General features: G+C 32.0%; 3 protein-coding genes across 3 annotated transcripts; 1 reads left to right on the top strand and 2 right to left on the bottom strand.

Annotated features, from left to right (window-relative positions):
• Positions 1 to 547: 547 nt before the first annotated feature.
• LOC119672245 (zinc finger protein 540-like) lies at positions 548 to 3,143 on the bottom strand. Its single transcript, XM_038083252.1, has one exon. The coding sequence runs from the start codon at positions 3,141 to 3,143 to the stop codon at positions 765 to 767; it is 2,379 nt and encodes a 792-aa protein (XP_037939180.1). The 3' UTR covers positions 548 to 764.
• Positions 3,144 to 5,178: 2,035 nt separating this feature from the next.
• On the top strand, positions 5,179 to 7,227 carry LOC119668548 (folliculin-like). The gene is made up of 5 exons (XM_038078090.1): positions 5,179 to 5,585; positions 5,650 to 6,183; positions 6,249 to 6,510; positions 6,903 to 7,005; positions 7,071 to 7,227. Exons 1-5 carry the CDS (start codon positions 5,217 to 5,219, stop codon positions 7,189 to 7,191), a joined length of 1,389 nt encoding a protein of 462 aa, XP_037934018.1. The 5' UTR covers positions 5,179 to 5,216; the 3' UTR covers positions 7,192 to 7,227.
• Positions 7,228 to 11,392: 4,165 nt separating this feature from the next.
• Positions 11,393 to 12,437, bottom strand: LOC119668152 (60S ribosomal protein L18; the record flags this gene model as incomplete). The annotated part of the gene is given in 3 exon segments (XM_038077571.1): positions 11,393 to 11,983; positions 12,119 to 12,205; positions 12,354 to 12,437. Coding segments are annotated over 3 exon segments (567 nt in total). The 3' UTR covers positions 11,393 to 11,506.
• Positions 12,438 to 12,443: the final 6 nt, after the last annotated feature.

The following is a 12,443-nucleotide window of genomic DNA, read 5'->3' as shown; positions in this document are numbered from 1 at the left end:
AAGATTACTTCTTCTTAACAAGAACGTATTTCTTACGTTCATATTGATATCGTATTTTGCTACTTGTGTGTAAAATGCTTATTATATGTTTTGGTGAATGAATTTCGGAATATTAGTGAATCTATCTCTGTGACAACGTAATATCTTATTCTCATTTATATCTTATTCTCATTCCACTGCAGTTCAATTTTGCAGTGGAATTCTTAATTTTACGTACTGCCAGTGGTTTGAAGTACTGTGTATTACACTTCAAGCATTTCTTTGAAATATTTCTACGTGATTGACTCAATTACAAGCACAGTTGGCGGCACATAACCCTTCGCTTATAACTGGTTCAAACTAACTCATATTAACGACTAGTTACTTTTGTTTACTAGAAAATATTTCACCCGATGTCATAGCGTCTTCATGACATTGTCCTTCAAATTAAGCATTAAGACCTGAGTTGCTACAATTTATAAAGCTGTTTTTGTTTATATAAAAAAAATTTTTCTTCAGTTAAAAGTTTTTATTTTCATCAGTACTAAATCAAATTTTACTTGATAAAAATTATTGTATTAAACATTTCCTAACCATATTAGATACAAGTAAAGAACCAAAAACAAAACAAAAATCTATAAATAGCTTAATATTGCAAACAGTTATGATATAAAAAGTATTAATAATAAAAACACAGACATTATATAATTACATAAACTAAACTATATACTACATGCTTAACAAGAACTATTAACATTTCAGAATTTTTAACAGCTTTCCAATGCTTATTTCACTTCTGATGGTGGCATCCTTTCAGGAATTGGCACCGGTGCCATATCTTTGAGAATTTCTTTAGCCATTTTAAGTTTATTCTCTTGTTCTTTAATTTCGTCCAATTGCTGTTTTGCTGCTTCAGCAATAGCTGAACGATCTTCTTCTTCTTTTCGCTTAACTTCTATGTGTTTTATTTTTTTTCTCTGGACATCTTCGCGAGCAGCTAATACGGTGGCAGGTTTCGGTTGGGTAATATGTACTTTCATATGCCGTTTAAGATGATAATTTTGTATGAAACGCTTACCACAAATCGTGCATTCGAATTTCTTGACAGTTGGCGGCAACAAACTGCGGTCCATATGCACCTTCATATGTCGCTTTAACGCCACACTTTGTATAAAACGCTTGCCGCAGTCCATACATTGATGTGGCTTTTCTCCAGTATGTGTCATTTCGTGATGTTTAAGTGTATCAGCTTTAGCAAAACGTAGAGGACAATAACGACATGCGAAATCTTTAACTCGTTCGTGTACAATTCGATGATGACGTTTTAAATTACCAATGCCATTGAAGCCTTGACCACAGTCAGGACATATATGTGGACCTTCTTTTAACATTGGTTTTACTTGCGGCGACCAAGATGGAACTGCTACTGATGGAATGGGATTAATGGCAGTTCCTGCTAGCAATGAAATATCTACACGTGCTACACGCCTAGGATCAGTTGATACGGGATTAGCTGTCTTAGAAGTCACTTTCAACAGTTCCTCCGTTACTTTTTGATGCGTCTCTTTTAAGGTAGCCTCTGACACTTGCGATGGAGTGAATTCTTTATTTGGTATACCTTCAAATGCGCGCAGCACACGTTTCTCGTGTGTTTGCAAATGTTTTGTTAAACCTTTTAAATACAAAAATTTCTTATTACAAACCTTACACTCATGTTTCTTGTCTCCAGTATGAATCGTTTCATGCATTTTACATGCATTGGACTTTCCAAATGTTTTACCACAATATTGACATGCATAATCCTTGATTTTATCATGCACTATCTTTATGTGCATCCGCAGGTTTTGTCTATTGTGTGACGCATGGGGACACAGTTCACATTTAAATTTCTTCTCCTTGGTATGTGTGGTTATATGATTGTTCCATTCTTGTTTAGTTGTCTTACCCACACCACAATATGGACACATGTAATTTTTAATACCCGCATGCCTCATCAAATGGTCTTTTAAAGCAGTATTCGTGACGAATCGTTTGCCACAAATATTACATGGAAATGGTAGTTCCTTGCCATCGTGTTTAAACATATGTTTTTTGTGTGCCATTGGACATTTGAAAACTTTCTCACATTCGCTGCATGGATATTTTTTAATTTCATTTGGATCTCTTACTACTTTGTGTATTTTTTTCAGATGCCAATTTAGAATTCGCGTTCGATGGAATACACGTCCACATCCCTCGACTGTACAAGGATACTTTTCAGTTGGAACCGTATGCGTATGCTCTACATGTACCCGCAGTGCGTAAGATGTTGTAAAGCCTCTTTGACAATTTTCAACTGTGCACTGAAATGGTAGTTTGTCATTGTGATATTTCATATGATTTTGATAATTATCAGCTTTTTTGAACTTTTTCTGGCATATATGACACGTTATTATGCGATGTAAATGCCGTTCTGCAGCTGGTATCCGCTTACGTTTCACTTTAGCTTTTGGTCCATTGCTGGAATTTGCAGCTTCTTTTTTACGCAAACGTGCAGCAAGTGGCAGATCATCATCATCACTGTCGCTTTTATCGTTCTCATTGCAAATGAAATCTTCATCCTCGTCATTATCTTCTTCGAATTCGGTACTTGATTCATCACTAAATATTTTGCCATTTTTCGACTGATTTAAATTAGCTTCCTCTAATTGTTTTTCCTTCTCCTCCGTTTCTTTCGCTTCTTTATCAACATTTCCTATAAGTTTAAAAACATCATCTTCATTTTCCAATAATTCCATTTTATGGTTAAGTAATGGATCACAGTTAGGTGCTTCATCATCGTCTGCCAGAGCGTTTTGGGTTTCCTCAGTACCAGCAGGTACCCAATTGTCAACTGTGGTTAAAGGTACTTCCGGAAATCCATTCTTTGAAAATATATCCTGAAACTTTTGCACAGACTCAATACATTGTTTTTGAAAATCATGTAAATCGTTTAGACGCGTATAGCACACTCCACAGATATTTTTTGGATATCCATCATTTGGTTCAACATTTATGCAAGTGCATACAATTAACTTTTTTGCTAGCCCCGGAATAAGGAACAAATCGTAAGCATTTTCGTATTGTATATATTCTAAACATATCCGGCATATAGAATGTATATTATATTCTAAATTTGTGCTCATTTTATTGTATATAAAACTATATACAAAGACAATAATAATCTACATTTATTTTCAGTAAAACGCGTCGAAAATACTTTAATCAAAACAATGTTGCCAGATCATTAAATTGTTTCTATTTTTCTCGTTAAATTGCTTCAAATAACGTTATAAGTTTTATAATTGTTTAAAAGGTAGAGTCCTACTGCTATGCACAATACATAATAATTACAAATTGCCATCTATGGTAAAAATATATATATGATATAATTTCTTAAATGACTGCGAATTATCCACAGTTAAAACACTTAATATCATGTTTCCACTGCAACTAAAGCTACTGTTAGAAATCAATTTAAAAGTGATCACATTAATTTCAAATATTTATTTATATATGAATAATTTGAATGGTGCTTTAAAAACTATAAAATAAATTCATTTAGTATTAATACTTAAAATTAATTATTTTACTTCCTCTTAGTCACTACAACCGCCTTGCTTGTACGAGATTTTAAACAAACAGGAAAGCATAAATAAACAACTAGCTGACATATAAATTGGCAATTCCTATATGCACTGGGTTGCATTTGACAATAATAAACTGTACAGTTGCAACGATCAAAGAAAGTTTATAAAAGTTTTAAGGAGTGGAGTTTCCATAGATATAAACTGATTTGCATAATCAGGTGAAATAACTTGTTTGTTTACATTTTATATACAGTTTGTCAACATTGTGTTTGCAAAACGAAAACATGTTATAAATGTTTGCCCAATAAAAATAATTTAATTTTGAAATAAAAAAAAATTAAAAAGTTTACAAATAAATTAAACATTTTTCTTCATATTAAACTAAAAATTATTCAAAAGTATTATTAGAACAATAAAATAATTCACAAAAATAAAAATAACATCAAATTTGTTGTGTCATTATTGTGTTTGCAATTTTGCAATTTCTTTTTTTTAACGGGAGAGAATACAGTTAGATGAGTCTGGGTTTTTTTTTGTTTGTTATGATAATCTGCAAAAACTGTTCAGTTTCTTTGTTATTTAATAAAATAGAGTGTTTTAAGTGAAGGAATAACTAGAACGCTCGTGATTAAATATGACAGGTAAAAGAACAAATTCAAATAATATTGAGTTAGTATGTTATAATTACTACCTCGGTAAATCTGCTAAGGAATAAAGTCTAATGTTTAATATTAGGTTAAGAACAATTTATAATATCAAAAACAGATCAGAAAATGAGGATTGCATTAGTTTAAAACCAGCAGGCCACCGTATTAAACCATTGTCTGATCGCCATATGACACGAGTATTAACACTGTTTTCAAAACAGATACGCATCCAAATTCGATGTGAAAACGTATATCCAATTTCGCAAACTTAACTGTCAAGCATGTAATATAGCATTTACACTGGCCTCAAGTGGCTCATTTTGGTCACAAATCAAAAATGAGAAGCAAATGATTCGTGTTTTGCGTACAAAATCTCAAGTACAAATAAGATCATTCTGTACAAATGAGCTCCAACGAGGTTAGGATAAGTTCCAACGAGGTTAGAATGAGTTCCACATATCTTCCAAATACAAATGAATACATTGCACATACCCTAAATAAAAAAAATAAGTATTCAGTTTGACCTTCATCAAACATTTTTTTGACACAGGTCATAAATCAAATCAACAGGCAAGTTGAAAAATAAGCTGTTTGAAATTAGAACAAATGAATTACAACAAATGTAAACACTTTCCAATGACTCATTTGAGATGAGCCATTTGAGGCTAGTGTAAATGCCATATACGAAAATTTCACGACATATGCAGTTCACGAAATATCACTTATAGCTGTTATGAGTACCCTCATGGTCTATAAATAAAGAAATTATTGTAAAAAAGTTTTAACATAAAATTAATATTATAGAATATATATCGTACACATACAAATCACGTCTTACCAAATGAATTTTTTTTGCTGTGTGTAGGGTACTCTCATTACAAAATATCGGCAGGTCACTCTTTTTTAACAGCAGCTGACAAGTTTGCATTCAAAACAAACTTTATTGAAGATTTACGCATTAAAGAAAAAATAAGTATTATAAATGAATGCAGTAATTGCATTGTGTAATTTTTGCCAAGCACATGGACCATGTCCAATATTCTGCACATTGACGTTACGCTCAAAGCTTGATGATTTGCATCTTGACCAACAAATTAATAATAAGCTGTGTGCAGCTTGCAATTCTTTGGGTCAGTCCAATGCATTGTACAGCAAGGATACCGAAAGCGGTGCTACATTTTTAAGTACACAGACTGCTGCTCTACCGGAAGTGGCCACACTTGTGAAATATGCTGCAATACAAAGTTTAAGTTCAGAGATAAATTGCAACAAGGACGGCGGATTTGTCTTTTTTGGTGACTCAACTCAGGGCCACGTCTTAAGTCACACTTTTCATGTTAGCGATTTACAAGTAATGTATAAAATTGAATTTTCATCGCTGCTTATACAATATTTTTAACTGAAATTTTTTTTAGGCGAGAGGATTTTATCAACTCTTTTCTATTATTATATTAATGAAAGATAAATATTTCTTGCTAAATACAAAACCTTTTTTAGCTGAACATTTGCGAAGAATCTCATCTGAAATACAAGCATCCGCGCACAAAATAAAAGAAGATGAAGAAGCTAAAGATTCACCTCGTCAGAGACGTTTATCTGGTGCACAATTGCTAGTACAAACGCCAAGATCTCTTGTTGAACTGACTGGCGAAGATAATATATACGCAATATTACATTCACATTTTTCGTGGGTACTCTTAGCTGGTTCGCGGTTTCTAACGGAACATGTCACATTCGGCAATCTACCGTGGTTACCTCCACAAAGTAGTGGTCAACCGCCAAAACAACGATTAACGTATAATATAACAACTTTACCAATGATACAGAAATTCGAAGAAACCCTTGACGATCCTGAACAAGAAGAATTCTATTCACTGCGTCACATTAAACAAGTTGTGAGAAATGATTTATTTACTACAGTTTGCTATTGTGCACTTACAGGGGTTAAGGTATGCCAAATACCTGCCACATGTATTTATTTTGATTATTGAATTTAACGTAATACTATTTCCAGATTATAGTACGTGGTTCCCCGGAACGTACTTTTAATTTTATGCTTTGTCTAAGAAAATTATTACCCGACAAAATGCACAACTTGATGCGTATTGACGCACAGCATCAGCACTCCATTAGTTCAGATTATAAAATAATATCTGTGTCTAATGAAATACCCGTTCCAATCGCTTGCAGTTCCGTGTTGCGCATTGACTACTTAGACAAATCAATGGATGGATTTGAAGTTTCAGTAAAATGGCCTGGCGAATTACCTAGTAAATGTACGCTTAACATGTTTAATTTTATACAAAAAAATAAAATTAAATGATAGGATGGTTCGAAGAGAAATGTAGACAACAACAAAAAATTTAAGTTAATTTATTGCAGTTTGGCTGACTATACAATGCTGCTTCGAGTATTGTCAAGTACTCATCATGGGTAGCCTTAAGAAATATTCCAATTCCCGACTATTGATGATGAATATTTGGCAATACTCGAAACAGCATTTTATAGTCAGCCAAACTTCAATAAAATAAATAAAATTTTTTGTTGTTGTCACTTCATTTCTATGCGAACCCTTCCAACTTTTAAATAGTTTCTTTCCGTTATAAAACGCGTTACTTTCGACAAAATTTAACATTAGAAAATGAATTTATTTTAAAATTATTAACAGGGCCCGATTTAATGGTTAAACTAATTAAAGCAGTCAATGAGACGCGCTTTACAGAGCTGGTACTAAATAAACAGACTAAAGTTTTGATCGAAGAATGGAAAAAGTAGGTGAAATAATTCATTTATACATTTAATGTTAAATAAATATTGATTATTTTGGTTTTTATAGTAAAATAATTTGCTTAAACCGTGCAAAGTCAACAACAGGGCAAACTAAACTTAAAAAGGTCCTTGGAATCCAGCCACAAGATCAGCCTTTAATAAATTATTGGAGCGCACATCTTGCTTAATATATAAATTTTATATTTGAAAATTGTAAATACATTTCCAATTAATTTAAGTTTATTTAAAAAACTAATCAAATAAACTCAACCAAAACTAATTTTCTTTACTTTAAAGAACAACAATAAAGAATTGGACGAATTTAAGTATTTACTTTATAATAAATAACTGTTAGAAGGGTTTTCGAATAACAAAGAAAGAAATAAAGGACAAACACAAAAATTTATTTTAATTTTATTGAAGTTTGGCTGACCATACAACGCTGTTTCGAGTATTGCCAAGTACTCTTCATCAGTGGTCTTTCGGAATAATCGAATTTTATTTAATTAGTTTATAGTCCGTATATAATTTGTTTGGACTGCAAGTGCCAGGCTTAGAACTCGTGCCTGTCAAATTAGAAGCGATGACTAATCGTGTTTATCCACAAGAAGCCAAGGCTGCACAAACTTTCAATGCTCAAGTTCCAGGTTTTATTGTCACTTATTTTTATTTAATTAGTGACACTAACCAAAGCACTTGCCGTGCTTTAAATTAGAACGAGCTTATAAACTACAGCTTTATTTTGGAAACACAAGTTCAACGAATTGAAAGTTAACTTTTGGGTTCGCCTATTCTTTATTTTTTTCAAAGCTACTCTTTTTGTAGAGACATTTTGTAATGCATATTGTTTTACTTACTATATGTAAAGCGACCATTCTGGTGCTTTTACAAAGAAGCTATGCTATGTTATTCTACAAATCCGCTTTCGCGGTTAGGAAAAGCTGAACAATATTATATTTTAACATATTGTTCTTTACTTTTCACAAGTCTAATATTTGAATAAAGTATTCGTGTTGCTGTAAAGCACTTTGGCAAGTGCTTTGGTTGGTGTCACTAATTAAATAAAAATAAGTGACAATAAAACCTGGAACTTGAGCATTGAAAGTTTGTGCAGCCTTGGCTTCTTGTGGATAAACACGATTAGTCATCGCTTTTAATTTGACAGGCATGAGTTCTAAGCCTGGCACTTGCAGTCAAAACAAATTATATACGGACTATAAACTAATTAAACAAAATTCGATTATTTCGAAAGACCACTGATGAAGAGTACTTAGCAATACTCGAAACAGCGTTGTATGGTCAGCCAAACTTCAATAAAATTAAAATAAATTTTTGTGTTTGTCCTTTATTTCTTTCTTTGCTATTCAAAACCCCTCTAAATTTTAATAAAGCTTCTTTGTCACTATACAAAGGAAGTCTAGCTTTACAGCAACACGAATACTTTATTCGTAATAATGTATTATAAAGTACAATAAAAAAGGTTAAAATCAACAGTATAGAAAAATATATTTTTAAAAATTTTATGTGCTTAACGAATATTTGTTTGATGATTTTGGGTGTTTTATTATAAACGAAGAAAATTAAATGGATTTGCAGATTTAATAATATATATATAAATCATTAATCCATTTTTTTTTTATTAAAGTAATTGTCTTGAATAATAAAAAGATTTTAGTTAGACTTAGATAGAGATCTTCACCTCCATTTTATTAACCAATCGAGTGTAAAAGTAAAGTTTGTTAAGATCGGCAAGATAATACTTTTCACTTTGCATAGGACTGATTGGAAACCATTTGGGATAGGTATATGTGAGAAGCATACATAATTGTCTCGCAGTTGAACTTATACATGTGAAGGGCGTTTTTAAGTTCGACATGATTGCACAGAAGGAACTTCTCCAAGTTACAGAACCGAAATACTTGAGCTTGCTAACATGCTAAATAGAGAATTGCTGTGATGTTAATTTTAAAATGTGACAGGAACATAATTATAACTCAAAATGGGTAAAGTACATATGTTAGTACATATGTGGGGCTAAATGTACTTCTGCCAAACTACAATTTCAGGTCGTGTTATTATGAAACTAATATGCACAAATTATGTCTTAAATATCGTAGAGAGATCTATCCCGAATTTAATCATTTTTGTACAGGCTTATGGTTAATATTTGCACGTTCCCTTTATTTTTGTGTACGTAAGCAAGCTCTGAATATACAGTGTTGTGCATAACAAAAGCAACCAAAATTTGCCCATCAAATAAATAAGTTTTTTGTCTACTTTTTACTTTTCATTCAAAAATCTAAATACACAGTTTTATTTGTTATTGTATTAGCTATTATAAAAAAACAACAAAATCTACAATTCTTCATAACGGGTTAATTAATTCACACAAATAATAAAATATTGCGAAATGCGGCTGTGCAAAACAATAGCAACTGAGACAAGATCAATGATAGATCTATGACCAAAGTGCATTCTAGCAAGATATTTTTTTGATTTTTTGCATTTTTATGCTGTGATTTATGTTTTTAAGCAAATTAGAACATAAACACAGAATAGTTCAATATTAAATCAGGTAATGGAAGTACGTTTTTATCATGGCTCGTGACACGTATACTTTGAAGTTTAAAGAAGCAAGAATTGAAAAATATTTAAATGGCAGTGCTCAAATGAAATAGCCAAAATATTTAAAATTAATTAGTTTATTGTTTCGCAGCTTATAAAAAAATATGATTTGACAAAATACCGTTAAAACTGTTTATTTGGGTGAAGCCTCTCTTAAGATTACTTGTAGAATTGATCGAAACATCATAAGAATTACAAAAAAAACAACCATTCGTGTCGTTGAAAAAGGTCGCAGCCGAGCTTAAACAAGGTGTTGACTCTAGTACTGTACGCAGGCTTACTCTTGAAGCCGGTTTCAAAAGTTACAGACCAGTCAAAAAACCAATGTTGACTAAAAAGCATTAGCAAAAGAGGTAGATTTTTGTTTTGCTTTTTAATTAATATTAATATACTTCATTTAGATCAAATTTCGCGTGGAATCACTTAAATTAGACTCTTACTAAATGGAAAATAATTTTTTTCAGTAATAAATCAAAATTTAACATCTTTAATTCTGATGGGATATGCACAGTACGTCGCGAAAAAGAAAAACGTTTGTATTCGCGTAACTGCCAAGCGACTGTGAAGCATTGGCGTGGGTCAGTAATAATTTAAGCGTTCTTTTCAGGATTTAGACTAAGATCTTTTCATGAAATTCATCAAATAATAGCCCAACATGTGTACAAAAAAATTTTAGAAAGCCATATGGTACCCCATGGCGGATGAGAAATGTCACTCCGACGGGTATATCAGTACGATAACGACCCAAAACACACCATAAAGCTGATAAGAGAATGGATTTTGAAAAATGGAATTCCAATTTTAGATAAGCCAGCCCAAACACCTGATTTTAATTCAATTGAGAACATTTTGGTATTCTCAAACGTCGCTTTGGGGGTCGAAAAGTTTCCAAATGTTTGAGGTCATGAAAGATGAATGGTGTAAAATTCCAAATAGTTTTATTAACAATTTAATATCACCTATGACCCGTAGAAGTGCCCAAGTAATAAAAAGCAAAGGACTTTATACAAAATTTAGAAAAATAATACAAAAATTTAATATAATAAATAAAGTTGCTATTGTTCTGCACAGCCGCATTTCGCAATATCTCATTATTTTTGTGAATTATTTAACCCGTTATGAAGAATTGTAGATTTTGTTGTTTTTTTATAATAGCTAATACAATAACAAATAAAACTCTGTATTTAAGTTTTTGAATGAAAAGTAAAAAGTAGACAAAAAACTTATTTATTTGATGGGCAAATTTTGGTTGCTTTTGTTATGCACAACACTGTATATCTCCAATGGACTATATCTCCTAATTAATCATTTTTTAAAATTAAATTTTCTTTTATAAAACTTCTCATCCTTTAAAGCAATCTTCCTTTGTCTTGAAATTAAATAAGTTTATTATACTTCAACAACAATGGTTTCACAACCTTTTTTTTTGCAGGATTTTCATGAACCGCATTTTTAGCTTTTTTGACACCTTCAGGTGACGCTAATGTCCATTCAGTTCACTAGTCCACAAAAAGTCTCTTAAAGCTCTTATATGTTTAGATAAGGTGTTATTATACATTCTACTACACATAAAACCTTCACAATTCACATCTAAACACCCGAACGATCCTCTGTATTGTTGTGTTCAGAATTAATTTCCATTTCGGTTAGAACCGAATTTTCATTTAATTTTTAATATTAAAAAAGCACTTATTTCTTGCCCTGGTAATAAATTCCATTATTTCAGAAATATGAAAATTAAATTATTTAATAATTAACTACAACACTTTTTGGAACTAAAAAAAAGCTTTCATTTTATTCAAGATGTTTGTTGTCTTGCACTTAAAAATTTTTTTTCAATGCGTTTAAATAATGATCGCCAATCTTCTATAAATAAGTTTACTTCTTGTAACCACAGCTTGAACGACGTCCACGGGCACGTTCAAATTTACGTCCCTTTGATCGTACGTATGGGCGAGTGTGTGAATGTGGCACACCAGGTGCTTTACCGAAATGTTTATGTGCAGTGCGTGCCGTACGTTTTCCTTGCAACAACAAAGTATTCTTGCCTGTGGGTGCTTTCAAAGCCAATTGATCGAAAGTCAATACTTCACCTCCGGCTTTTAAGATACGTTCACGTGCTTTCTGTGTAACATGTAAAGCACATACTGTCATCTTTGGTACAACAAGAAGACGAGCATCGTCAGTGATAGTACCAACAACAACTACGGTTGATTCAGGTTGTTTGGCCTTCTTGACGAAGCGAGTGACACGTTGTAAAGACATTGGTGGCCTGTTAATTCTGCTCATAAACAAACGCTTTAGAATGATGCGATTGAATTTCTTGTTAGTGCGGCGTTGCAAGAAACGGTACAACTAAAACAAAGAAGAAAAAAAAACATTTCATTTCATTGTAAACAATTTACGAGCATTTGGATCTATGCTTAGAACAGTGATAAGCATATACCCAAATTATTGCTCCAAAGTATTAGATGATTTTATTATTCTTACCTTAACAAGCAGACGTAGGTATACATCCTGGGACTTTGGTTCAGTCCGACGAACCTTACGATCGTATTTATGGCAAATATCAATACCCTGTAAATCAAACAAATTAAATTTTCACATCCTCACATAGTAAACAAATTTTTCACTTCATTGCATTTATATTATTATGTTTAGATTTATTAAATACGCTGATGATTTTAAACATAATAATATTTGGCAATTTTCCTGTTAGTCTTACCATTTTGGCGACCGGAAAAAGAAAGAGACGTAACGTTGGTAGGACTGTTTTTGTTTTGACAGTTCTTCATTTGTCAAGAAGTTTCATGGG

Source organism: Teleopsis dalmanni, chromosome 1 (assembly GCF_002237135.1).
Source record: "Teleopsis dalmanni isolate 2A chromosome 1, ASM223713v2, whole genome shotgun sequence".
Lineage (NCBI taxonomy): Eukaryota > Metazoa > Arthropoda > Insecta > Diptera > Diopsidae > Teleopsis > Teleopsis dalmanni.
The sequence above is the reverse complement of the archived record's forward strand: the minus strand, read 5'-3'. Positions and strand labels throughout refer to the sequence as shown.